The sequence below is a fragment of the Danio rerio genome, chromosome 14, assembly GCF_049306965.1.
Source record: "Danio rerio strain Tuebingen ecotype United States chromosome 14, GRCz12tu, whole genome shotgun sequence".
NCBI lineage: Eukaryota > Metazoa > Chordata > Actinopteri > Cypriniformes > Danionidae > Danio > Danio rerio.
Genome location: NC_133189.1, coordinates 12478355 through 12505225, shown reverse-complemented (window position 1 = coordinate 12505225; position 26871 = coordinate 12478355). Strand labels below are relative to the sequence as shown.

At 41.9% G+C, this 26871-nt stretch overlaps 1 protein-coding gene across 22 annotated transcripts in view; it reads right to left on the bottom strand.

Moving 5' to 3' along the window:
* The window catches only part of frmpd3 (FERM and PDZ domain containing 3), a 194469-nt gene that overhangs the window by 18136 nt on the left and 149462 nt on the right, over window positions 1–26871 (bottom strand). For 7 of the 22 annotated variants that reach the window (XM_073922556.1, XM_068213310.2, XM_073922558.1 and 4 more), the window contains 3 exons: window positions 16703–16805; window positions 16496–16541; window positions 15591–15695 (listed from right to left, as the gene is read on the bottom strand). In XM_073922556.1, the coding sequence (XP_073778657.1) occupies window positions 15591–15695; window positions 16496–16541; window positions 16703–16805 (254 nt within the window). Of the gene's footprint in view, window positions 1–6008; window positions 6156–15590; window positions 15696–16495; window positions 16542–16702; window positions 16806–26871 lie in introns of all 22 variants that reach the window. The other 15 variants (XM_073922562.1, XM_073922571.1, XM_073922564.1 and 12 more) reach the window with 3 other exon arrangements.

Sequence of the window (26871 nt, the reverse complement as noted above, 5' to 3'; positions counted from 1 at the left end):
GACATCTGCTGCTAAAGTCAAAATATAAAAGCAAGGTGTTGGTAAGGCTGATTTGTCAAACTCTCTTAATTTATTTTTGTAACTGAAAATGTAAAACAATAATTAATCAATAACTGAAAATTTGATTGGTATTTCTATTTGCTATGCCACATATACAAACTAACAAAAGTCTTGTTCCCTGTCCAAGTTTATGGAACAACAAATAATAGTCTTAACTCAAATAGTTTATTATTAAGGTCATCTGGAATGACAATTTCTAATGACAATCTTCAATGCCTTCTACTTCATCTTACCCAAGACATTCTCAACTATGTTCATTTCTGGTGATTGGGCGGCCAATCCTGGAGCACCTTGACTTTCTTTGCTCACAGGTACTTTGATCTGGAGGCTGAAATATGAAAAGGATTGCTATCCTGCTAAAAAATGCCCTCTCCTGTTGTTTGTAATGTAATGGGCAGCACAAATGTCTTAATACCTCAGGTTGCTGATGTTGCCATCCACTCTGCAGATCTCTCAAATGCCCCCATACTGAATGTTACCCCAAACCATGATTTTTCCTTCACCAAACTTGATTGATTTCTATACGAATCTTAGGGTAAATGCGGGTTCCAGTAGGTTTTAGTAGAACAGATGATTTATCTGAAAAATCTACCTTCTGCCACTTTTCCAAATGATCAAATAGAAATCAAGTTTCCCTTCATGGAAACTACAATGTGCGTCTGGTAACAGCCAAGCACTCTAAAGAGAAAGAAAAAAGGCCAATGAATAAGCTTGGCTCTGCAGATGCCAGTGATTAGTCATTAGTTAAACATATCAGCTGGTGTCCGTGGAGTGAGCATCGGATTCTTTGCTTCATACCTCTTATTGAGACTAAAGAGCTGCTATCTGCATCCTGATTTCCAGAAGAAACCAGTTTCCTAACCAGTGCAAGTGAAGACGCAACAGCTGCGGTCGAACTGGGCTCCTTTCCCGTCCCCTGGCATTTCACTGGTCTTTAAAAGAGCAATTTCTTTAAAAGAATGTTGAGGCGGTGCTCGTGGACAGTTCTTGCCCTCATTGCGAGAGCTTGACTGTTGCGCAGCTGAGGTTGCGGCATACTCTAGCATTAGGGTGTGCTACTCCTCTTGCTCCCCACAAGTCAGTTAGCGCACGGGCAGGTCTGAGGATTACAGTGGGGGCTAATCCGTTGCCTTTGGACCCACGGACCTCTTACTCCTGATCAGTGTGCTTTGTCCAAGCTTCGAGAACGCCGGTTCATCCTCAAGGATGACTGCGCTCTCATTAGATGACACCTGAGGGCGGGCCATCATGCTCTGATGATGATCAGGACCTGCTGCCACCCTCTGGGTTGTTAGCGAGGCTCCAGATTAAGAATTGGACTTGCTAGCTGTGTTATCCTGGGCTGCTTCAGCCGTAGGACTGGACATGGCTTGTCTCCCAGCTCCGCGGCTGGACAGCCTAGATGGGTGTTACATGGGGGTCAAAAAGAATGCAAAGCCTCACAAACCCCCTGTCCTTCCGGCATCTTTTTCTGCCCAGACCTTGTGCGCTCCTGCTCTCACCACCCTTGACAGTGGAGTAGCCAGGGGGTATGAGGCGATTTCTCAGGTGAGGTGCACTATTTTGGTCAATCTTTGCTCGCAAGGCATCTCCACCTGGAGAGGTCCACCAAAACTCCCATCCAAAATGAGGCTACACTGCTGTGGGCCAGGCTGTTTTTGCTACCAAGTGGAGAAGTTAGCCAAGAAGCAGAAGGGTGGTTCCTTCCTGGTCTTAATGAACGAGCTCAGCACAACGACTGATTATGCTCTCATGACCACCAAATCCACCGCCCGTTCCCTGTGGAAGATGATGGCCACACTGGTAGTCCAGGAATGCCACCTCTGGTTTAACCTGGCGAATATGAGGGATGCTGACAAAGCTAGCTTTTTCAGTGCGACCATATCGCAGGCTGGCCTGTTCGGCAGCACCATTAGGGACTTTACCCAGGAATTTTCAGCAGTGAAAGAGCAGTCAAAGGCAATAAGTGAGGTCATCTATCAGCGATCTCTGAAAACTGCTCTCCTTGCTGCCCCATCCACTTCAGCTGCTCCTCGCCGAAGACACCCACTCGGGGCTACAAGACCTGCTCAGTCTCCGCTGTCCACTCCACTGGCTAAACGCCAGCGCCAAACCATCGACGGGACTGGAGCCCAAGGGCACCGTTAAGTCCAGTAAACAGACTGCCAATCATCCCTGAGACAGGCCAGAGAAGAGGATTTTCTCTCACTCCAGCCTCATTGCGGGATCTGAGCCAGTGCCTCCAGCCGAGATGAAATGCGGGTTTTACAGCTCGTACTTCATCATGTCTAAAAAGAGTGGGAGGGTTAAAACCAATCCTAGATCTGCGTAAACTGAACCATTAATTACCCAAAATGCCATTCAGAATGCTCACACAAAAAAGCATACTCCAATGCGTCTTACCTCGGGATTGGTTTTCAGCTATAGACCTGAAGGACGTATTTTTTTATTTCTCCATTCCTCCACACCACCATCCTTATCTTTGATTTGCATATGAGGGTTGAGCATGGCAGTACAAACTCACGGAGGGTGCCCTAGCGCCTTTATAGCTCGCAGTCATACGCATACTCAATTTTCTTGACGATTAGTACTGGCTTCATCTCAGAATCAATTGATTATGCACAGGGACAGGGTGCTACGGCACCTCAATCAGTTGGGCAAGCTCTGCCCCTCGCAGAGAATCTCCTACCTCGGGATGAAGCTGGACTCTGGCCATGGTAGCACACCTCTCAGAGGGGCTGGTGCTATTCTGTCCGAGTTTATTCGACAGGAAAACAGTGGTCCCACTGAAAACCTTTCTGAGGCTCCTGGGGCATATTGCATCATCTTCTGCCCCTTGGATGGATCTTACTTTCCTACGGGCCGGTGTGTCCTTAGAATGAGTATCCAGGCATATTGTCGTATTGACAGATGCTCAGAAGAACTCAAGAACTCAGTCTTGCTTGGTCCAGCTGATATGGGAGCACATCAGGTAAGCCCAGGTTGACCTGTTTGCTTCACCCGAAAATGCCTTTTGCCAGTTGTTTTACTCCTTGACTGAGGCCCTCCTCGGCACAAATGCGCTGGCTCACAGCTGGCCACTAGGTATGCACAAACATGCGTTTCCTCCAGGTAGCCTAATTGCACAAGCTCTGTGCAAAATCAGGGGGGATAAGGAGCAGGTCTTGTTTGTTGCACCTCTTTGGCCCAATCAGACCTGGGTTTCCAAACTCACACTCCTTGCGACGGCCCCTTCCTGGCGCATTCCCCTGAGAGAGGACCTTCTCTCCCTGGGACAGGGCACCCTCTGGCACCCGCACGCAGATCTCTGTAACCTCCACATGTGGTCCATAGACAGAGCTCCGAAAACTTAGCTGACTAACTGGCGTCGGTGGGTAACACCATTACTAAGGCTAAACACCTTCTAAGAGGCATGCCTATGCCCTGAAGTGAAGTCTATTTGTGCTTCTTGCTAAGAAACCCCCCAAATTTGCAAGGTAAGCATTGTGTTATCCTTCTTTCAGAATAAGTTGGAGCTTAGGCTGTCAACCTCCACAATGAAGGTTTACATGTCTGCCTTCTCCACTCATCATGAAGCGGTGGATGGCAACATGCTCGGAAAGCATAATCTAATCATCCGATTCCTCAGAGGCGCACGGCGATTAAATCCATCCCACCCCCTCTCATGGCCTCTTGGGGTCTCTCTGTAGTCCTGGTGGGTCTGCAGAGAAATCCACTCAGCCACTCAATTTAGTTTCTTTAAAAATTCTGTCCACGAGGATAGCTCTGCTGATCACGTTGGCAATGTTCAAGAGAGACTGGGATTTGGAGGCATTTTCAGTCAGCGATTTGTGCCTGGAATTTTGGCCAACTCTCATCCTGAGACCTCGGCTTGGCTACGTGCCCAAGGTTCCTACCACCCCATTTAGAGATCAGGTGGTGAACCTGCAAGTGCTGCCCACGGTGGAGGCAGACACTGCCCATTCACTGCTTTGTTCTGTTTGCACCTTGCGCCTTTATGTGTAACAAATGCAAAACTTGATCTTGTGAACAGCTCTTTATATGTTGTGGTGGTCTGCAGAAGGGAAGTGCCATATCAAAAAAACAAAAAAAAGTTGGCCTACTGGATAGTTGATACCATTGCCCTGGCTTAGCAATGCCAGGGCTAGCTGTGTCCCCCTAGAGTGAGAGCACATTATGTTAGAATTGTCGCCTCCTCTTGGAAGCACACAGCACCTTTCTCACAGATATCTATAGAGTTGAGGGCTGGGTGACACCTAACACATTCCAAGATATCATAATCTTGGAGTGCAGCCAGTTTCCAGAGGAAATTATGCTCAGTGTCAAAAATGCCTTCTGCGCCATGCTCCCTAACCCGGAGATAAATGTTTTTTTTATTTTATTATGCTTGTAAGTTTTCTGCTGGCAGACCCTAGAGAATCCCTCCGAGGCCCCCAGCTCCCGACCCGGGTGCCTGGCTCAGTGTGATGTCTGGCTTGCCCACTTGGTCTACCCACATGCTGAGGTTCGGTGCCAGCCATGTGCAGTCCCCCATGGCGATCCCATAGACTTATTCGGCCACGGTGATTTCCCCTTTTTTAGGCAGTACTTCTTGGGTAGAGCAGGTGGTCTCCGCTGCATCCTCCCGCTTCAGGGACTGGCACGCTTTCCCAATGTACTGACATATTTCTTAAATCCCTAGTCTATATTAGCTAGATAACAGCACATTTACGAACCCCGATTTAAGTTAATTCTAATTTTCCCATGTAATGGTAATTAAGAGCCTAGGGAACTTTGGAAGGTTGCAGGTTTCTTGGCAAACCGCACATCAGGAGCATGATGGGCTTAGCTGCTGTGGCATTTTCCATACAGTCTCTTGTAGCCTGTTACCAAATGCACGTTGTAGTTCCCATGAAGGGGAACGTCCTGGTTATGTACGTAACCTACGTTCCCCGAATAGGAAACTAAGATGTTCGGTCTTCCGCTGTCAAAAATCTGATGCTCGCTCTGCGAACGCCAGCTGATATCTTCACTAATGACTAATCACTTGCACCTGCGGAGCCGAGCTCTAACAAATCATTTAGCATTCATTGGCCCTTTTTCTTTCTCTTCAGAGTGATTGGTCATCTATCTATCTCCCATAGTCTGTTACCAGACACCTATTCGGGGAACGTGGGTTACGTACATAACGAGGACGCTATTATTTGTTGCTTTACAACTGGGATCGATGACAAGACTTTTGTCAGGTAGTGTATATGTATACATTTTGTATATTTGTAAAATATTCATTTACATACAGTTTGTAAAATATGAGTACACATTCTTTCATGTACCTTGAATTGGGTCAGAAACCTTGAAGGCAAAGTTCAATCAACAATGGGTGATGATTAGTTTTACCATAATCTTGACAAGCATCATATTGATTTGTACCAGTGACATAAGGAACATTTCTATCAGCTGACCATTGATTTTTCCCTGAAGTCATCAATAAAATTATTTAATCAAGTGCTGACGCTAAATGAGGTCTGAAACACCCATTAACGTTTCTATAAATAATTCAGTACATTTTGCACATGCTTTCTCAAAGTCCCTTGGAGCTTGGTTCTGGAAAAGTTTACAACACTTTTTATACAAATACAAAATGGAAACAAATAAGCAAGCGTCAATTTGCCGTGTCAGTTGGGATCATGTTATGACTGGGAGTGAAGTGAGCAAGTTGACTAACTCTGTTTAATACATTCAGGACAATCCCAATCACTTGCATGTTAGCTACAGCGTGAGATGATGTGATATGAATAATATATCCCACGGTGGCATTAGTCTAATCCTAACCCCCTAATAAAACATAGCAGCTTATGTACTGCTGACAGGCGAGCTTTAATGAAGAAAGCCCCGCTGGCCCCTGCTGATCACACAAGATGGATTGACATGATTAGAGGAGGCTCAGGTGAGGGTGGTTTGATCTTTACCGATTTTGGCCCTCTAGGCCTGATCAGCAAGTTTCTTCTTCCAGGAGAGCTGCACACCCCTCCCATCGGTCCGCTTTATTAAATTGGTGCGACCAGCACCCAAGGGTGTAGTGTTGACTCTTCCTTGCTCACAAGGCAGATATCAAACTGTATGGGACATAATCCATGGACATTGACATTAACATGGGTACTACTGACCCATGTTCAGCAAAAGGAGATGGCAGCTATAGTGCTAATGAAAAGCTACAAATGAATGAATGTATAGTAACAACATTACAGGTTATGGGAAGGCTGTAGTCTTTTTTGGATGCAATGCTACCATATTTGGTTGCTGCTCACTAGGATAGACGTGTTCAAAGGAAGCTGATGCCCATGCTCTCCATGTAGCTCTGTTTACCTAAATATCTCTTTTTTTTTTTTAAATCAAAGGGAATTTTTTTAAATGACTGCTGCTAGAATTTATTTTTTTTAGTAGCCAGTAATTTTTCTTCAATGAAGGATAAGTTGTAAGTCACAATACTGTAGCATTTGTATTCAGTTGACAAACTATATATACTGTATAAGAAACACAGTTTTCCTAAAAAAAGTCCTCAGAAAAATATTTTTACATACTCAAAAGGGAGGACCACATCTATGTTTTGGAAGCACCATTGGAGAGGGTTTTACACATTGCTGTCTTTGTTATATATCTGCAGTCTGGTGAAATGGGATGAGTAAGAGATGTGAAGTGAATTGCAGTATTGAAACTATGAAATGACAGCCATGTAACACCCTTAAAAAGAAACACCATCTACTGACACATTCACTTTGCCTTAGAGACTGTAAACAGCCATTCCACAAAATACATTGAGACTATTGTATAAATTTAAAACCCATACAAATCACTTGGCCACTTGTGAAATAGAAGTGCACTTATAAAAAAATACTATTTGTGCTTAAAATCAGATTTTTTTTTTTTTTGCATATGAAGATTGTATATTATATTTAAAATTGAATGCCACTTAAGAGCATTTAAGGCGAGTACACTTTAAAGACAATAATTCTGTAATTCTGAACACCATGTACTTCACTTTGTTAAAATGCGATTATTAAATTAAACCAGTGCTTTACTTGTTAGTGTTTCTGTCTGATTTTACAGTACATAAAATGCAGTGCATTTGATGTCAGTTTATTTATCAGGACCTCAGCTTTTAGTGAGGAATAGCAGTATACATTGTGTGGGTGTTTTTTTACATACCAAGCACGTGTTTATTTGCTTGGATCAAGTTTTGCTTGGGAGAATTATTTCATCAGTTATCATCTAAGTGAAAATGTTTTGCATTCAAAGTTTACTAGTCAAAAAGTATTATTTCTAAAGTGAACGTGTTTTGCATTTAAAGTTCACTAGTTATAAAGAATTATTTCTTAAAGGAAAAGTCTTTTTTGTTTGGTTGGAATTATTTCTTAAGTATAAGGGTTGTGCATTTTAGGTTAGCTTTTGTTAGAAGCAATTATAAGTTCACCTAATTAAATTAAAAAGTTTTTGCATTTAATTTAAATTGTAGTTGCATTTATTTGCAATCAGAGTCAATAACTAACGATGAGTCAGATGAAAGCATTTGTAACAAACAGTTAGCATTTCTAGCCGTCAGCTAGCTCTCTGAAACTCTCACATATTTGCCCACTGAAGCTAAGCAGGGCTAAGCCTAGTCAGTACCTACCTGGATAGGAAACCACATGGAAGAGCTAGGTTGCTGTCAGAAGTTCAGTTAGTGAGACCAGCAAGTGTTGCTCAATGCCCCAGGATATTGATGGGGACTCTACACGGCTCACTGTCTTTCGAAAGAGATGTTAAACTGTGGTTGTTAAAAATCACATGTAAATCCCAAATATATGTTTAACCCTGGCGTCCTCACCTGGCCAAATTTGCCTACATGACCATCTCGATGTAATAATTGGCTTCATCACTCTGTCTCCTTCTTCACCAATTAGCTGGTATGTGGTCTGGTGTAATATAGCTGCTGTTGTGTCATCCAAGTGGATGCTGCACACTGGTGGTGGATAAGGAGATTCCTTCCAAAAAATGTGTAAAGCACTTTTGAGTGTCCAGAAAAGCGCTATAATATTGTGAGGAATTATTATTAATTATTGGTCGAACCTGCTCGACACCACCACGCAGTGACACCCTTACAGCACTACAGTAGGCTCTTCTTTATACTCTTTTTACAATGTGCTTTCAGTTCATTCCTGTCAGAACACACCCACACACATACAACACAAACAGACAGCGATGCAACACCAAGAACTACACATCACATACACCCTTATCTGTGTCCATTGGTCTGGGAAATTGTCAGTCAGCTGTCAACAAAGCAGACTTCATTCCAGCATTTGCAACAGATATTATCTTCAGATACTTGCCTTGACTGAGACCTGGATTTGTCCCCAGGACACAGTCACTCCAGCTGCCCTCTCTAACAATTTTACAATCACCCACACTTCCCAGTCCAATCAGGAGGGTAGGAGGGACTGGTTTTCTCCTTTCTAACAATTGGAAATACTTAAATTATGCTGATAATACCAATGCTTGCACTTTTGAAGACCATGCAGTCTCAATTACTTCTCCAGCTAAATTTGACATTCTGGTCATTTACCATCCTTCTGGTCAGTTGGGGGCATTAACTGAAGAATTGGATGGGCTGCTATCCTCATTCCCCAAGGATGACAGCATGCTTGTAGTATTGGGCAACTTCAACATTCACATGGACAAACCTTCAACACCCGGAAAGCATCAAACAGCACTCAGTTCAACAGAGAGGACATAGTGCAAATTAAAAGTCCCTGCTGACCTTAACAGGTATCAAGCCCAGCTGGCATTATTTGCTTCTCAACTCCATGCAACAAAATTAACTCCCTGATAAAAATGAACATTTCAGATACTTGCAAATAACTCTAGACGTTTATTATGCTGTTCTTTCCTATTCCACTACCTCCTTATGATTTGGCCTAATTTTGTACACAATAAAGCACAAAAATAAGCAGTCTGTTTCCCAACTTAATGTCCATCTTAATTTTCAATCAAACAACACCCTCTGAAGAAAATGTATTATCTTTCTCCTTGCTACTTACAGAAGAAGATATATTCAAATTCTCCTCTCTGTCAATCCCACAACCTGTCCTGTGGCTCTAATCCCCTCACACACCCTGACATTTCCCTGGCCACTATGCCAACCTTAACACAGATCTTTAACACAGCACTAGCACAACTACTTTTAAGCAGGCCTGGGAAAATGTTTCATTTAATTCTGCTTAATCTGCCAAAAACTGAACATCTCATCTTCCCTGCAACTTCACACATTCAACATTATTTCTCAATCCAACTAGGATCACCCATGATTACCCCATGTAGTTTGGTTCTTGGGGTGATCCTGGATGATTAGCTGTCCTTCAAAGAGCACATTGCTAACACAGCTCAATCATGCAGGTTGCAGTCTTCAACATCAGAAAAAGCAGATCCTTCTTAACCGATCATTCTGCACAACTTCTAGTCCATCTCTTGTCTTTTCAAGTTTGGAGTCACATCTTGCACCCTTAACCCTTTATAGATGATCCAGAATGCTGCAGCTTGTCTGGTCTTCCATGAGCCCAAGAGAGCCCATGTACTGTAATACCTTTTTTAAAATCTCTCTGCATTGGTTACGGTCGAGGCTTATGTCGAATTAAAATCATTGATGCCTGCTTACAGAACAGCCACTGGCATAGCACCCTCTTACCTACACCTGCTCCTGAAGGTCTTCATTCCCTCTAGAAGCCTCCAGTCGAGATGTGAGCACTGCCTTGTGGTACCATTGCAGAAAGGCTATAAGTCACTTTCCATACCATTTTCATTCAATATTCCGAGCTGGTGGAATATTCTTTCCATTCCTACGCAGGTCGCCGATTCCTTCATGACAACTAAAAAGCTATCTTTTCAGAGAGCACCTGAATTCCTGTGAATAAAACCAAGACCCCTCTTCTCTTCCCCACCTCACCAGTCACCAACCCCAAAATACTATCAATTCTGAATGTGCCTCACACAAGTGAGTAGGCTTGACAAATCACCTGTAGAAACTCTCTCTCTCCCTCTCTCTCTCTCTCTTACTCAAAAAAAAAAAAAAACATTTCTGATCACAAACAAGTTTTTATAACTGTATAATTAGCACTTTTTGTGTGTATCACCTCTTCTTGTTGGATCACTAAATGCCTCCTCTATTGCAATATACTTTGGACAAAAGCATGTGCTGCATGACTAAATGTAAATGTGTAAACATTGTTTAATGTGTGTTTGCAATACATTCATTTGAAATTAACAAACAATTTATTAATAATCATTGATTTTCACAGTTTTCAAAAAGTACACCAGAGCCACATTTTGTATACATTATAAGTTAAAAAAATACATAGAAGTACATAATTTCAAATTCATACTGGGTCAAAAATGTACTTTTTCATAAATTACTCCTGTTGCATTAATTAATTGCACTACCACAGTCATTTCACCCTGTAGCCCAAGAGGGGAAGCCCATTGAAGCTGAGAAGGATTTAACTTAGTTCCTACCTGGATTTACCTGGGAAACCTAGATAGTTGTTGGAAGTGGTGTGAGACCAACTGGGGTATTTTATCTATGTTGTGTGTGGGTTCTATTGTCCCAGCATAGTGACAGAGACCTTGCACTGTAAGAAGCACCACCTCAATTAGTTTATTTGAAATAATGCTCACACTGTGCATATCCAGCCATAATTTAATAGTTTTCAGACCCACTAAAAATGTTCAGTCTTTGTTATATAGACTGTTTATATGCTGCCATTTGCTAAAATCATTTAAGTAAAATGTTCCCTCATTAATGTACACATAGCATCTCATATTGATAGAAAAAACACAGAAATGTTGACATTTTTGCAGATTTCAAAAAAATAAAATCTGAAATATTAAATGGTTCTAACTATTCAGAACCTTTGCTGTGACACATATATTGAACTCAGGTGCTGTACATTTCTTCCGATCATCCTTGAGATGGTTCTACATCTTCATTTGAGTACAGCCTTGATTATACTGATTTGACTTGATTAGGAAAGCCACACACCAGTCTTAATATGAGCTTACAACTCACAATGCATGGCAGACCAAATGAGAATCCTAAGATCAAATTAACTGTTTTAAGAGCTTAAAGACAGAATTGTGGCAATGTACAGATCTGGCCAAGGTTACAAAACAATTCTGCAGCACTTAAGTTTCCTAAGACAACAGTTGCCTCCATAATCCCTAAATGGAAGATGTTTGGGATGACCAGAACCCTTTCTAGAGCTGGCGTTCTGGCCAAACTGAGCTATTGGGCGAGAAGAGCCTTGATGAGGGAAGTAAATAAGAACCCAAAAATCACAAAAGTTGTAGAAAGTTAACCATCACTGCATCCCTCCACCAGTTGGGACTGTATGGCAGAGTGGCTTGACACATGAATGCCTGCATGGCGTTTGCTAAAACACCTGAAGGACTTGAAGATGGAGAGAAATCAGATTCTCTGATCTGATGAGACTAAGATAGTACTTTTTGGGCTTACTGCTGAGCCACATGTTTGGACAAAACCAGGCACTGCTCATCACTTGTCCAATACAGTCCCAACAGTGAAGCATGGTTGTTGCAGCATCATGCTGTGGAGATGTTTTTAAGCTGCAGGGACAGGACGACTGGTTGTAATCAAAGGAAAGATGAATGCAGCAAAGTACAGGGATACTCTGGATGAAAACCTTCAACGAAGTGCTCAGGACCTCGGACTTGAAGGAGCAACAATGCCAACAATTCTGTGTTTTTCTGTCAATATAAGGTGCTGTGTGCACATAAATGAGGAAAAAAATGAACGTAAATAAATGATTTTAGCAAATAGCTGCAATATAACAAAGAGTGAAATATATATTAGGGATGTAATGATACATGTGTTCATCCCAGTCCCTTACGGAACAAAGCTCATGGTTTGGAAATTCAAGATATTGTCTCATCTTGTGAGCTGATAAGTCAGTCTGTGTCTGCGAGTGCCTTCTCTACACACACAAAACAATTGTTGTCTGCTGCTGTTATGGATGGGCACAGTGGGCACACTTTCATTAAAATAAATTTCAGTTTTGAAGCTTGCTGAATCTTAAAGTTAAGACACAATTATCATATATATAATTGTTTTACCCCATAAGGAGCCAAACAACCCGAAAGTTAAATTCCTAAAATTGCCCCTGGATGAAATCAAACTTTGAATGAGTTTTCTTTTATGTCTATATTTGGCACATCTTGATTGTCATTCTGTCTGGCATCTGTCTGACATCTGAGATCTTACAGTCTGACATGGGAATCATGTTTTTGCAGTCTGACACGCCACAATAATATAATAATATTATTATTTTTTAAATTGCACAGTATGAGCTGGACTTAATATAATTTATGAATTCAACAAATGAATATGAATTCAACAAAACTTTAGGACATTATCACTGATTACATGGACTTTATATACACTACTCTCACTCTAGTCCCCAAGACATTCAGCGCCAGTCTACCAGCTCACAAGATGGATGTTGTGTCTTCCAGCTCACAACATGGCCATTGCTGCATCCCAATTCATGTACTATCCAGCCTAAATTGTATTTTAACATAGAAATAGTTTGTCCTAAGCCATAGTATGCTGAAAAGTGTATGCCAAAGGTTCCCGGATGGTTTACCACTATTTTTGGTGAAAACTGGAAGTGTAAAAGTGTCCATACTCTAACAACTAATGTTGCCCACAATACGTTGCACGTTGGACATGAATTTGATTAGACCTCCAAACTTGGGTAAAAAGTTTTTGGTTGTTTGAATGATTGTTAATCAATATTTAGCCAACTGGAACATATTTAAACTGCACTTTCCATGTTATATTTTATCTGCAACAACAATTTGAACTTATATCAGGATATGTTTGGACATTACCTTCTGAATGGTCACCGCTGCCTGCCAAGCTACAGCTACAAAAGCCGTCAATGCAGCTAACAGTGCCATTAGACTTGCCAGAGCTTCCTGATCCACCAATATCTCCTGATCCTGGGTCCCCTGATCTGCCTATGCTTCCTGACCCAGAGCCTCTTGACCCACTGCAATTGTCTGAATTGCCAGTGCCTCCTGACCTGCTGGTGCTTCCTGACCCAGAGCTTCCAGACCCAACCGGGTTTTCTGATTTGATGGTGTCTCCTGATCCAAAGCTTCTTAAGCCAGAATCTCCTCACCCACCGAAGTAGTCTGACCTGCCCGTGTCTCCGGATCCAAAGCCTCTTGACCCAGAACCCCAAGATTTGCCTCAGTGCCACACTTCATGGCCTCTTCTGCTCCATGCTCCAGGTCCACTTCTGCTGCATGGGCCTGGCCCTCCTTCCCTCCTTCATACACCTGGATTACAAATCCTATCATGCCTTGCATCCAAAGAGCAATTTCAGTTCACCCTCTGATTACCTGGACTATAAACAGACCACTCTCACTCTCAACATTTGTTGAGTATTGTCTAGTGGTTGCATTCATCACAAAGTATTTCCTTGTTTTGACCTTTGAATTGTTTATTATTTTTTTATCATTTGCCACCTGTCTTGACCATTTACCTTTTACAAGGATTTACGCTCTTAGCTGTCTTTCGGATGAGATGTTAAACCGAGGTCCTGATTCTCTGTGGCAATTCTCATAAAGAGTAGGGGTTTAACCCCGGTGCCATGGCCAAATTACCTCTCTGCCCTTAACCATCATGGCCTCCCAATCATCCCCATCCACCGAACTGGCTTTATCATTGTCTCTCCACTACACTTATAGCTGGTGTGTGGTAACTGCACTGGTGCCATTGTCCTTTGGCTGCCGTCGCATCATCCAAGTGGATTCCACACACTGGTGGTGGTGTGGAGAGACCCCCCTCATGATTGTGAAGCGCTTTGGGTGTATGGACATACACAATAATTTTGATACACAAATACACATTACATTACATTACATAGATTATTTCTGTTGTTGTGATTGCTGGCTTTTGGCCCCTGATCTGACTGTTCTTAATAAATACTGCATTTGGATCTAATCACTTTTTTCACATCTCTCACTCATTTGAAAATTGCAATACTGTAATATCATTACAATACCTTTCTCTCTAGATCCCCAGCACATATACTTTGGCTTGTTCTGGTTTAGATGAAGGCCCGTATTCCAAAAAAAAACTATATGTGTTGTGATTGGTAAATTGCTCAGATGGCGTTTTAGTACAGCTGTGCTTCATCACCAAGCAACAGTAAGTTGCAGATAGACTGCCAGCTGAATATAAGAGAGAGAAAAAGAACTGCATTTGTCGTCCCAGAATCCCCTGTGAAACACTCTGCTCTGCTGGTATCCATGCTCTATTGCAAAAGTTACATCATACCAAAGACTATAGAATAGGGACTTAGGTTATACTTTCCATACACTCTGTCTATAAACTCCAGTGGACCTATTTTACAGGAGCTTCTGGGAGGTGTCTTTTATCAATGTATTCAAGGATCTTTGTATTTTAGCAGTCATTCGACTACACATGTTCAAGCATAACAAAACATGTATGGTTTGTCAAATAGTCGCTGGTGCATATAACCATGGCAATGATAATCATTTTAGACATAATCTGATGACACATTGTTTAGGGAGCTAGACAGTTTACTTTATTCCTCTCCCAGTTAAACAGACACATGTACTTTCATGTGTTTTGTGAGTAGTTGATAAGTGTGTGTGTGTCTGTGTGCTTTAAATCCAGCAGCTCTAATCTCCACTGCAGTGCAGCCCATCAGTCATCAAATATCAACTAATATGATCATTATTAAAATCTTACCCATATTTAACAATCAGAATATCAAACATCTCACAATATCATTAATTTGAGCTGAGAATATTGGTCAAGAGCATTCTCACCTTTACATGCACATACATTGCAAGGCATATTACAATGGTGATGTTATTGTTATTTGAATTTCTATAACCAGGATTTGGGCCGGACGACAATGCATGCAGTCCATTGAGCCATTCATTTTGGTTCTAAAATACCACCCCCTTCCCCTCAAAACTAAGTATCTCCCTTTGGAGGGGATTTTGAGATTTGTTTTAGATCTTTTTTATGTCCAAACATACATACACTACACTCCACACTAAAACGTTCTAAAAGAGAAAAAGCATTATGGGACCCTTAAAAAACACAAGATAAGATTGTGAAAGTACATATAAAAATAGATTTAAGTTCCACTTAAGTGGTTTTAAAAACAATGAAAAGTTGAACTAATCGGTTTCAATATAATTTTGCAATCTGATAATTTTTTAAAAATAATTACAAATCAGTTGCACTTAAGTGGCAAAATATTGCACTTAGCTTACAATTATGTGAATTAGTTTATAATATATCAATTGCACAATAAGTGACCCTTATAAAAGTGTGCTAAAGTGCACTTTTTCGCAAAGGGTGTCAGTCGGTGTGGTGCTGGTCTCGTTCGGCACAAAAGCTATGTTAGCACAGATATGACTGGGGTGTGATGTGAGCAAGAGGCAGCAGCACATACTGAGTCTGGGTCGCTGATGGACACTTGCTCAGAAAAGCGCACTTTGGGGGGATTGGTTCGCAGACGAGCTTTCTTGGCTGCACTTATGAAGGCAGACTTAGGTGACTAAGAAAAGACAAAGGGAGAGTGGGAAGGAAAAAAGAATAGACATGAAAACACAGGTTAAGAATAGTTCATTTTAGAATAACATTTTGAAAAATATAATGATGTAGAATTTATACAAATAATAACAAACATAATTTTGTAAGATAAAATATTATATTATTTTGCCATTTGTATGCTAATAAAACAACAAACTAATTAAAAATGGGGTTATGACACTTAATTCTAGATAGACTTTGAATATTCACGTTTAGCAATTTTAAATCTCATAAAAAGTGTGTCTTATTTTTAGAAAGTTATACATTTTTACTGGAAAACAATAACAAAATAGGGATTAAAAGACATTTAGCAGTGTATGTTTGAAATTGGTGAATACATTTTGAACATTCTATTCAAAAACATGCAGTGCTTTGACCCAGATAAGCATTGTAAATAGACTGGGCCCTTTTAAAAGGTTTTTAATTGTTATCTTAAAGTTTAGAGTTCTGTTACAGTGCATGCCATATGATGACATGGTTTATTCAGTAGCTTGGTCCTTTGTCCCATTTGAGCTCAGTGCTTAAAATAGACATTTTACAACTGAGCTTTAGTTTCCATATATTAACTATGAAATTATTTGTATAATAATACATTCTGGAACAGATGCAAAAAAGCAAATCATGTTTTTAAAGCAGCACCTGATGTTCAACATAAATTCCAGCAAAAATGTACAGAAATAAAACTGAATAATAGTTTGATTATGGCACTGAGAAATACTCATTTAATATAATTAAGACCGTAGAAGATCTCATTTTGTGAGCTACCTGTTGTGGTTGCAGCACAGTGAGAACAATCGAGTCCCTGCAACACCTGCAGAAAAATAAAGTTTAGCAAGCAAGCAGCAGCATATAAAATGAGTCTTATCTGGGGTTATTTCTCTTATCTGATGGAGACACAAAGCACAGAAAACATAATGCACAGTCATGCTTCCAGAAGAGGCCCTTCCTTCTGGTGAAAGTAAAGGGTGTTACCTTACAAGGTCTATGACTTTCTCCCGGGGAACGTCGCTCACAAGTTCCTGGTTGATGGCTAGGATCTGATCTCCGGGATAAAGCTTGCCACTTGATGGTCCGTCTGTATTGGAAACATGTCATAAACTTATGTGCTTAATAGGATTTTCTTTTTACATTTTTCCTTAAATGTTTGTATAGTTCATTAAATTATTTTAGTCATGCTTGTTTCTTATAATAATCTATTGATTTGCATTGTAATAAAAATATTTGCTACTGACTCTCTTGCAAGAAATTGTTATTCTAAAAAATATTGAAAACTGACCCTCTCATGTTTTGTGTGATGGGCTGTTTGCAGCATGTGCCAAACTTTCAACTGCATTCTGTCCAGGGTTGATCACAAACTTTGGGTTAAAACCTTTAGTTATGAAACAACTTAACCTGATCTAAACCAGGCAACTCAGAGTTTGTTCAACTTGTTTTGTGCAGCAGGCCTCTAATGCCCAAAGTGAGTGTCTTAACTCACTGAACTAACTCCTAAAACATACAGGGAGAGCTGAGTCTTATATAAAACAGACAACACAAAAGACACAAGAGACAAAAGTTGAACACAAAGAAAGACTGAGCCCAAGACCAAGCAACTGGACTGGATCAAGATTGAACACATTAGTAGGGAACAAACAGGCAAATAAAGGGTCAAACACAGGTGTAGGGAATCAAGGGCAAATAAACCTATACAGAGTGTGGTTGGAGTAGTGGTGCGACCCAGAGAAGTGGTGAGGTATAAATGGAGGGCATGAAGAAAGTGGCCCCTATTGGCCTCCTCTACTAACAGCTCTTGATATTCCCCTGGTAGTTTCCTTTGGCATAGTGAAACTCAGAGATGAGGACGGGGTTCAAGATTTCCCAAGATGGGACCTAACTTGCTCTTCTGGGCCATAACCCTCATAATACACCAGCTTTTATCAGAGTTGAAAAATAATGTATTTTATTACTTGGTGTCTCCAGGATGTGTTTGTAAAATTCTGTGCTCTGAAGACTGAACCAGAAAGTTTCCCAATGGCTATTTGACTGTGTAGAGTTTATTCAAGATGAGTCAGAATACACAAATGTCACAACAAAGTTTGCGGTACACACATGTATTTTATTACATTTTCATGCTCCGGATAGACCTGAAACATATTATTCTTTCCCTATAGGCTATATGTCACACATTATTCTGTAATCCTAAGTAAAGGAAAGTGTTAAGTGTTTCAGCACATAAGAGCAAGTAAAATATGGCCTATATTTCGTTGCGCTCAGCAGCTTTTTACTAATAAAGCTCTTCATGTTTTTAAAATTAATTTTTTTTATTTTATCACGTCATATAAAAACATAAATACTTTCTTTGAGGACATAGAACACATTTTGTATTTGCAGTTTTCCCCACTGCGTTTTTAAGGCGGTGCTGCACAGGAGTGGCAAAAAAAAAGTTGCTTAGTTTCTGCTTTTACTCACCCAAAAATTGCTCTGTTTGCACAATTTGATTAATATAATCGAATCCAAATACTTTATACATAATATTTCAAACCTTTTCTGGTTTTATTGTTTTTAGAAAATATCTAAAATCCTTTTTTTTTCAGATAGGACTTTGTAAAATGAAAGTTTATTATGGCTTTAAAACTGTTTGATTTATGTATTGTATATATCTAAATTGTTATAACAAGCTTTTGTTTGTTTTATATTGGTTTATTAATTTTATGTGATTTTATTATATCCAATATTTGTAATTCTTTAAATTATTTCAATATAGCTTAGGCTATTTTATCAAGATATGACACAATTATTTTGAGTCTACAAAAGTGAACACATAATTTGTTAAGTTTTATGTCTTTCTGTAGTATTCATATTGTGTATTATCTGCAAAAAAAAAAAAAAAAAAAAAAAGAAAGAAGCCGCTAGCGGCATCAACAGAGCTGTAAAGGGATAACCTGTGAAGGAATCGCTCTTTTGCTCGGTCTTACACACATACAGGCATCCAAACTTGCACAAACACACCATTTAAACTTTACAAAAACTCTCGAAAACCTTTATTGTCTGCTGTGTCTTTAATATGGTGTAAAGATTACTACGCATCAGGGAGGACGCAGCAAAGAATGTCACTTGTTAAATTATTATTATTATTTTATCACTTATAAAACTTTATTATTTAATGCAACAGTCTTAAATTTAAAAGGGAAACATAAGGGTGATCATGCACAAAAAGACCCTAGCCTATAAAGCTAGATGTTTTCTTTACCTTATTTATTTATTTGTTTGGCACATGTACTCGTGTGCGTTCAAAAAACTAGTGCCTGCCTCTCCTTTCACTTTGACCCCAAACTCCAGCTGGCCCTGTCTGGCCCAAGGTATTCGGCGGACCGAAAAAGGCTGGCCGCTGGACCCGAGAAAGCCCCGCTCTGGCACAATTAGGCCCCGGAAGTGACAGTGAAAACGTGACTGGCCTTGGCTCGCCCTGGTTTGCTCATTTTAGGCACGATAGTGGAAATGCAGCTATTCCGACAGATGCTTCCAGTATGAGCTGGGGGCTGTGTATATCAAGCATGCAGCTGCAGGTTCGTAAACCGGACTTTGGTGGCATTGGCATTTCAGTTGCCTGGAGCTGTTGGCAGTGTTTCTTGTACTCCACTGGTCCCTACCGGTGCAGGAGCACAAACACATGTTGGTTAGGATGGTCAGCACGGCTGACGGCTCGCAATGTGCTCCTCCGGAGTAATTCGGCTAAATTGATGTGTGTCGTTCATATGCCCGACAAGCTCTACTGTGCCAGCATGGCATGCTCCAGCTGTTATGGACTCCTCGCGACGGCCCTCCCTGACAAATTCCCCAGAGCAAGCACTTCTTCTCTTTGGGATGGGGCACCCTCCGGCCCCGGTGCAAGGTCCTACAACCTCTATGGATGGTTTCTAGACAGAGCGCAGAGGACAGAGGTGACCTACCAGTTTGGTGGTTAACACCAACACTAAGGCTATAGGACCCTGTATGAGCCATGCCTACGTCCTGTAGTGGAGTCTGTTTGTTGTGTGGAGCGCAGATAAGTCAGATTAGTGTTGTATTTCCTTTTTTCAGGACAGCTGGAGTGTAGGCTGTCACCCTCCACACTGAAGGTTTGGCGTGCTGCCATCTACGCTTTGTATGGGGTAGCGGATGGTAGTGCACTGGGAAAACATAACCTCATCCATCAGCTGGTTCCTCAGAGGCACGTAGCACAAGATGGTTAATTTCACCCCCACCTCCTCTCATGCCCTCTTGGGATCTCTCTAAGCCCCAGAGACTTACGGAGAGGTTTGTTTGAGCCACACAATTCAGTATCTTTAAGTTTTCTGTCCATGAAGGCAGCTCTGCTGGTACAAAATGATTTACAATATGATAGGGCACATGTGAGGGGCAATGTGACAAGTGCAAGTAAGTAAACTACGATACACATACTGTAGAGGAGTACAGGCATAAGTCAACAAACAAACAAACTGCAAAGCGAATACTAGGAATAAACTAAAAGGCTGTTTGGCATTAAGTTTGTTGGAGATGTGGTGCTTGAGAAAACAATCCAAAATGGGCTAAAAATAGACCTTTCAACAGTAGGCTCTTTACACAAGAGTAGCGAACATGAGCTGAGATAATAAAATGATTGTGGTAGAGATGTAAATTTTAAGACAGAGAAAATGACTTAAAGATGGGCTTAAAGATTAAACAGGCTAATAATACTACTAATAAAGCTTTTGATAATATGTGAAGAACAAGCTGCAATGCTACTACCCTGTGCGCATTGTACAGGAACAGAATTTTTGGCTAAACGAGCTATGTGGCTACTGAGACATCAATATTTGACACCTGTCCTGGAGCCAAAAGAAGAAGGAAGCCATACAAATATTAAAATGGAGACATGCCTAAAGAAGAATGGAAAATAGTGTTGTTAGCAAGCCTAGCCCAGATTAGTCAGGACCTCAATGTAGATTGGTTTTCAACGACCAGGCACCTTTAACCAGGCATTGTCTTCTCAATCTGCTTATTTACTCTCTTGGTCTGACCATTCAACTGGAGATAAAAGCCAGAGGAGATGCTTATAGAGGAACCAAATGAGCCAGCCTAGGGGCTAAGAAGTGATAAGTCTTTAAAAATCTATCCACTATTACTAAGATTACCTTGTTTTTCTGAGAAACAGGCAGTCTTGAGATAAAATCCAAAGTGATGTGGGACCAGGGACACGTCGGGGTGGGTAGTGGATGTATTATTTCTTAAGGATGGGTTCTATACTTCTTGCTTTGGGCCCCCAGATGCCAGAAAGGTGATTAAAGTGACATAGAACTCATTCTTCTCCAGTTTCAGAATTAATTTGTTCTACAGCAAGCAAGTCAGGACTTGCATGAAATGTAGTATATATTCTTAAAATGCAAATGTCATCCAGGTAAACAAAACACAAATTAAATAAGCATCTCCCTGAGAATATCACTAATATTAGTTGAAAAACATTGATGTAACCAGGCCTAGAGGCATTATCTAATACTCACAATGGGTATTAAATGTGGTCTTGCAATAGTTACCCACCAACATTATGAACACATGGTATGCATTCCGAATGTCTAATTTTGTGAAACTAGTAGTAAATAATAGTATTTGTAGAAAATGGTAGTTTTTGAAAACAATCTGTAGTCAAATGTTGTGCCAAAGCATCAGGCTCAACTGAGGTAAACAGTTCTTCTTTGGCTAGGCTTAGTGAGCAGAGTTGCAGTCTGGATGTCAGGGAACTTTAGAATGATGAGTATCCGTCTTGAAGTCCAATTAGATTGATGGAATGGGTTATCTGATGGATGTCTGTTCCAGAAAGGACTAACACATATCCTTTCTTATGTCTTTATGATTATTAATAAAGTTGAATATATGATGACCTTAGTGTCATCCCTCTTTAGAGTAAAACTTTTATGATATGTGTATCATTGTTATTCTGTATGCCAAGTTATTTGTTTCCTTAGGATCTTCAGGCCCATTCAAGAGGTCACTGAGACCTCTCATGTGGAACTGGATGTTTGATGCTACTTGAGACAGCTATCACTATATGTGATTTTTACTATGTGAAAGAATAAATACTTTTTTAAATGAGGCTGCTATAAAAGAAGATGTCTCTGTATTAGTCTGCTATGTTTATTTTACTATCCTGATAAGATGCCTGCTAGAGAGCAGAACAGCCATGAAGTATTCTTTCTCTTCATTGGAGAAATGAAAACGAGCTGAATTTCACTTCTGATCATCCAGTAGTCTTCTTCCTGTAATGTCAGACCTTTGTATGCTTAATGCCTAAGTGATCATTGGAGATATTTTTCAGAATTGTACACAGTTATGCCTAGTTTAGACTGCGTGATTTTAGCCCCGATTTTGGCTCGCCGACAGGTTTTGAGAAATCGCAGATCGCAAATGCCTGAAATCACAGGCAAATCGCTGCTCGTGCACGTGAGTGACAATCACACAGTATGAACGATCAAAGACGCGATCTGAGTCGCCGATGCCTGTGAGATATTTGGCGTGCTGAATATCTGGAGCTGTCGGCGATTCAAATCATGCCGTGTGAATTGAGTTTTGACGGAAAATGACATCAGCGATCGCCTACAGCCAATGAGAGAGCAGCTTTCACTTGTGTGTGCGTGTGTGTGTGTGTGTGTGTGTGTGTGTGTGTACCTGCTGCAGGCCAGCGGGAGGCTGGGGGAGAAGTTAAAAGCGATCTTTTTCAGTTTATTTGGACCCACGAAATGGAGGGAAAACTAGTGGAGGTTTGACAGGACTCAGGAGCAACCGTGTCTGTTTGACGTTTCATACAGAAAGAAATTAGTTTATTATCAACGTTGAGGAGAAATGGCTAATTCCCTTTAAACCCAGGTGAGCAAACATGTACATGTTCTACCCCATTAAAGGCTTCTTTCTCATTATGTAGTTAATAACAAAAGATATACATGTTTTTGGCTGTGAGGCGTAGTTTGGACGAAGTTGTCGGCGATTCTGTTATAGTAAAGTCATGCAATGTGAATCTCCATGTCGCCGAACCATCTTGCAGTGTAAACAAAGCAACGACGAAACGCTAGCCCAGATAGTCAAGCAGTGTGAAAACATCTGTGACAAGACTAGTTTGAAAATCATGCAGTCTGAACTCGGCATTATGTGGAAATTTCTAAGTCTATAAGGTTAAAAAACCTAGATGTATGATGCGGCCTACGAACTCTGTGCAAGTGTTAAAGCAGGCTTCTGTTGATGAAACTGCAAAAGTATCTTCAGTAGACCTTCTTTGATTAAATCTTTGACCCTGGCTTTGACACATCAGTAATCTTTGGGTTAAAACTGTTGGTTCTCTGACAAGGTCATCAGGTGATTGTTTTTGCCTGTTACCGGGGTCCCTCCAGCAATCAGTCTTTTGACTACAACAACCTTGAGTTTCAAGAAATGAACCTATCTGTTACGAGTCAGGTTTGATCTAACCTTTTGTATTGTTAACTTCAGCTGTTTCTCCTTTCAATCAGCGCTGGCGCGCGAGCATTACTCACCTGTTTCCATTTGAGTCTATTGGTCCCTCCTTATATACCTGTTCCTTCTTGTTACTCTTTGTCAGATTATTGTGTTAATCTATACTGATGTACCACTCTCGCTCTCTAGAAAATTCTAAGTCATACCCAGTCTAGTCAAGTCTGTCCGTTTTCCTTGATTTACAACTTATCGCTTTTTCTTACCAGTGATCTGTGCAGTCTCCTTGCCGAGCCGAGGCAGTTCACCAGTTTCCTTCTCCAGTCTGCGTTCTCCCACGTATGGTGGTGGATCGGCAGCTGCCTTATTTAATCTGTTTTGATAAATAAACTCCTGATTTTGAACTGAACTCTCTCTGCTTTTCTGTCCGAGCCTGACAGAATAATCCGACCATAACCTTCCAACATGGAACAGACAACGGAATTTCCCGTATGCTCAGCTACTAGGCTGCACAGCATCTTACTGGGTAAACATGAGCAGGAGCTGGTAGCTATAAGGCAGGCCGTTGACGGCTTATCTCCTTAGGTCACTGTGTTTGCCGCCCAGCTGTGGGGCCTTCGTTCCGGTACCAACCGTCTCCCATCATCCGCCAGAGCCAGGAATCAATAATCCCCCGCGATACTCAGCTCAGTCCATCGAGTGCCATGCCTTTCTGACTCAGTGCCAGGTGGTCTTTTCTCTCCAACCCAACACCTACTCTAATGATCGCGCCAGAGTGGCATTCGTTATTTCCCTGCTGATCGGGCGAGCCAGAGACTGAGGAGCGGCTTTATGGGAGGCCAATTCTGATTGTTGTAATCATTTCCCCAGTTTTAAGCAGAAGATGATAAAGTTGTTCAATCGATCAGCCCACGGTCGTGAAGCCTCGCGTCTCCTCTCCACTCTTTGCCAGGGACGAAGATCAGCAGCGGACTATGCAGTCGAGTTCCGCACTCTGGCAGCCACGAGCGATTAGAACGAGCCTGTCGCGGCCTGTTTTATGGAAGGTCCCTGCACTGAGGTTAAGGACGAAGTGCTGGCTCACGATCTTCCCACTAGGTTAGATCCACTGGTTGAACTGGCACATCGAGTGAATAAACACCTCAACCGCCGCAAACATCTCTCCGTTTCCTCACCTGTGTTTACTTCTCCTCGTCCAGACAACGAGTTCAGGCAACGGATTGCCATGCACCTCTCCCAAGCGGAGCGACAGCCCTGGCGAGACTCTGCATGTACTGCGGGGGTGAAGGATACTTCGCCCTGAGATGTCCTTTAAAGCTGTCTGGCTCATCAGCTGTTGGAAGTGTACTGATGAGTGCAACCTCTCCTTCTCCATCACTCATGTCCTGTACGTTGCTGAATGTCACCTTACAAAACAGTGATTCGTCCATTTCCTGCACTGCGCTCGTCGATTCTGGTGCAGAGGGGAACTTTATGGATGAGAGATGGGCCAAAGACAATAAGATACATTTTCAGACACTCGACCCTCCTCTCACCATGTATTCTCTTGATGGACAACCCCTTACCAGAGTCAACTTCGTCACACATCCTGTGAGTCTCACTGTATCTGGTAATCACAAGGAGACATTTACGTTTAAGTTATTTATTTCTCTATTCACACCATTAGTTTTGGGTCATCCCTGGCTCAGCCAACATAATCCTCTCATAGACGGGTCAAAGGGGACTGTATTATTATGGAGTATACCTTGCCATGTCAAATGCCTCATATCGGCTGTACCTGCTGTGTCTTCTGTTTCTGTGTTACAGGAGGAGCCCGGAGATTTATCCGGTGTTCCAGAGGAGTACCTCAATCTGCGTGCAGTGTTTAGCCGCTCCCGGGCCGCCTCTCTCAATCTGCATCGTTCGTATGATTGCAGTATCAATCTCGTCCCAGGGAGCACCCCTCCCCAGAGTAAGCTCTTTTTGTTTATCAACTCCCGAACGCCAAGCCCTCGAGAGTTATCTTTCCGAGTCGCTCGCTGCAGGAACCATAGTCCCGTCTACCTCTCCGGCTGTAGCAGGGTTTTTTTTCGTATAGAAGAAAGATGGTTCCTTACGCCCCTGCATAGACTATAGAGGGTTAAATAGCATCACCATCAAGAACTGCTACCCTTTACCCCTTATGGCTTCAGCCTTTGATGTTCTCCAGAGTGCAAAGGTATTCACTAAGTTGGACTTACGTAACGCCTACCACTTAGTATGCATAAAACAAGGTTACGAGTGGAAGACAGCATTTAACACCACGCTCGGCCACTTCGAGTATACGGTTCTTCCCTTCGGGCTAGTAAACGCTCTGTCCATATTCCAGGCTCTGATTAACGATGTGCTTCGGGACATGCTTACTGTCCTAGTGTTTAAATACTTGGACGATATCTTAGTCTTTTCTTCTAACCTCTCCGTTCACATTCAGCACGTCCGCCGCGTTTTACAGCATCTGCTGGAGAATCGTCTTTTTGTTAAAGCAGAGAAGTGTGAATTTTATGCCAAATCAGTCACCTTCATAGGGTCCGTTATCTCGGCGGAGGGGATCAGCATGGATCCTTCGAAGGTACGCCCGGTAATTAATTGGCCCGTGCCCAACTCACGGACAGCATTGCAAAGATTCCTCGGTTTCGCCAATTTCTATCATTGTTTCATCTGAAATTTTTGTCAAGTTGCCTCCCCGCTGACCGCGCTTACTTCCACTAAGATCCAATTCGCTTGGACCCCGGCAGCTCAAACAGCTTTTGATCTCCTTTAGGAGCTCTCCTCCACTGCTCCCATTCTCATTAATCCCGATCTGTCATTCCAGTTTATCCTTAAGGTAAACGCGTAAACTAGCGTGGGCGTGGGCGCTGTTCTCTCTCAGCAGGCAGAAGATGACCAGGTCCATCCGTGCGCTTTCTTCTCTCATTGTCTCTTTTCCGTCGAGAGCAATTGCGATGTGGGAGATCGCAACCTCCTTGCTGTACACTTGGCCATCGGGGAATGGTGGCAATAGTTAGTGGGATCGTCTGTACCATTTGTTGTCTGGACTGACCACCATAATTTAACTTACATTTGCTCGGCCAAGCGACTTAATGCTAGACAAGCGTGATGGGCTCTTTTCTTTAACCGATATGATTTCACGATCTCCTATAGACCCAGTAGCAAGAACATCAAACCGGACGCATTGTCACGTCAATTTAGTACCATCGAAGACGAGCGACTTCCCAAGAGGAAAGTGATAGGCGTTCTTCCCAAGGGGAAAGTGATAGGCGTGGTTATGTGGAACATAGAGCGCCAGGTTTAAAGGGCTCTTACTCTCGTGGTTATCCCCCGCGGCTGCCCAAAGGGTAGACTATTCATTCCCAAGTCTGTACGTCCAGTGGTCCTGCGTTGGACTCATTCATCCAAACTCGTAGCCCATTCCAGTATAAAAGGCACTCTAGCAACCACTTCCCAAAGTTTTTGGTGGCCATCCATGGCTCACGACATTCGCCGGTTTGTCATGTCCTGTAAAGTGTGCGCTCCAGCTAAATCTGACAATTCCCCTCCAGCCGGACTTTTGCGTCCTCTCCCCCTTCCGTCACGTCCATGGTCTAACATCCGTTAGATTTTGTCACTGGGTTACCACCCTCCGCCGTTAATACCGTTATTCTTACGGTGGTTGATCGCTTCTCCAAATATCCACACTTAATTCCTCTGTC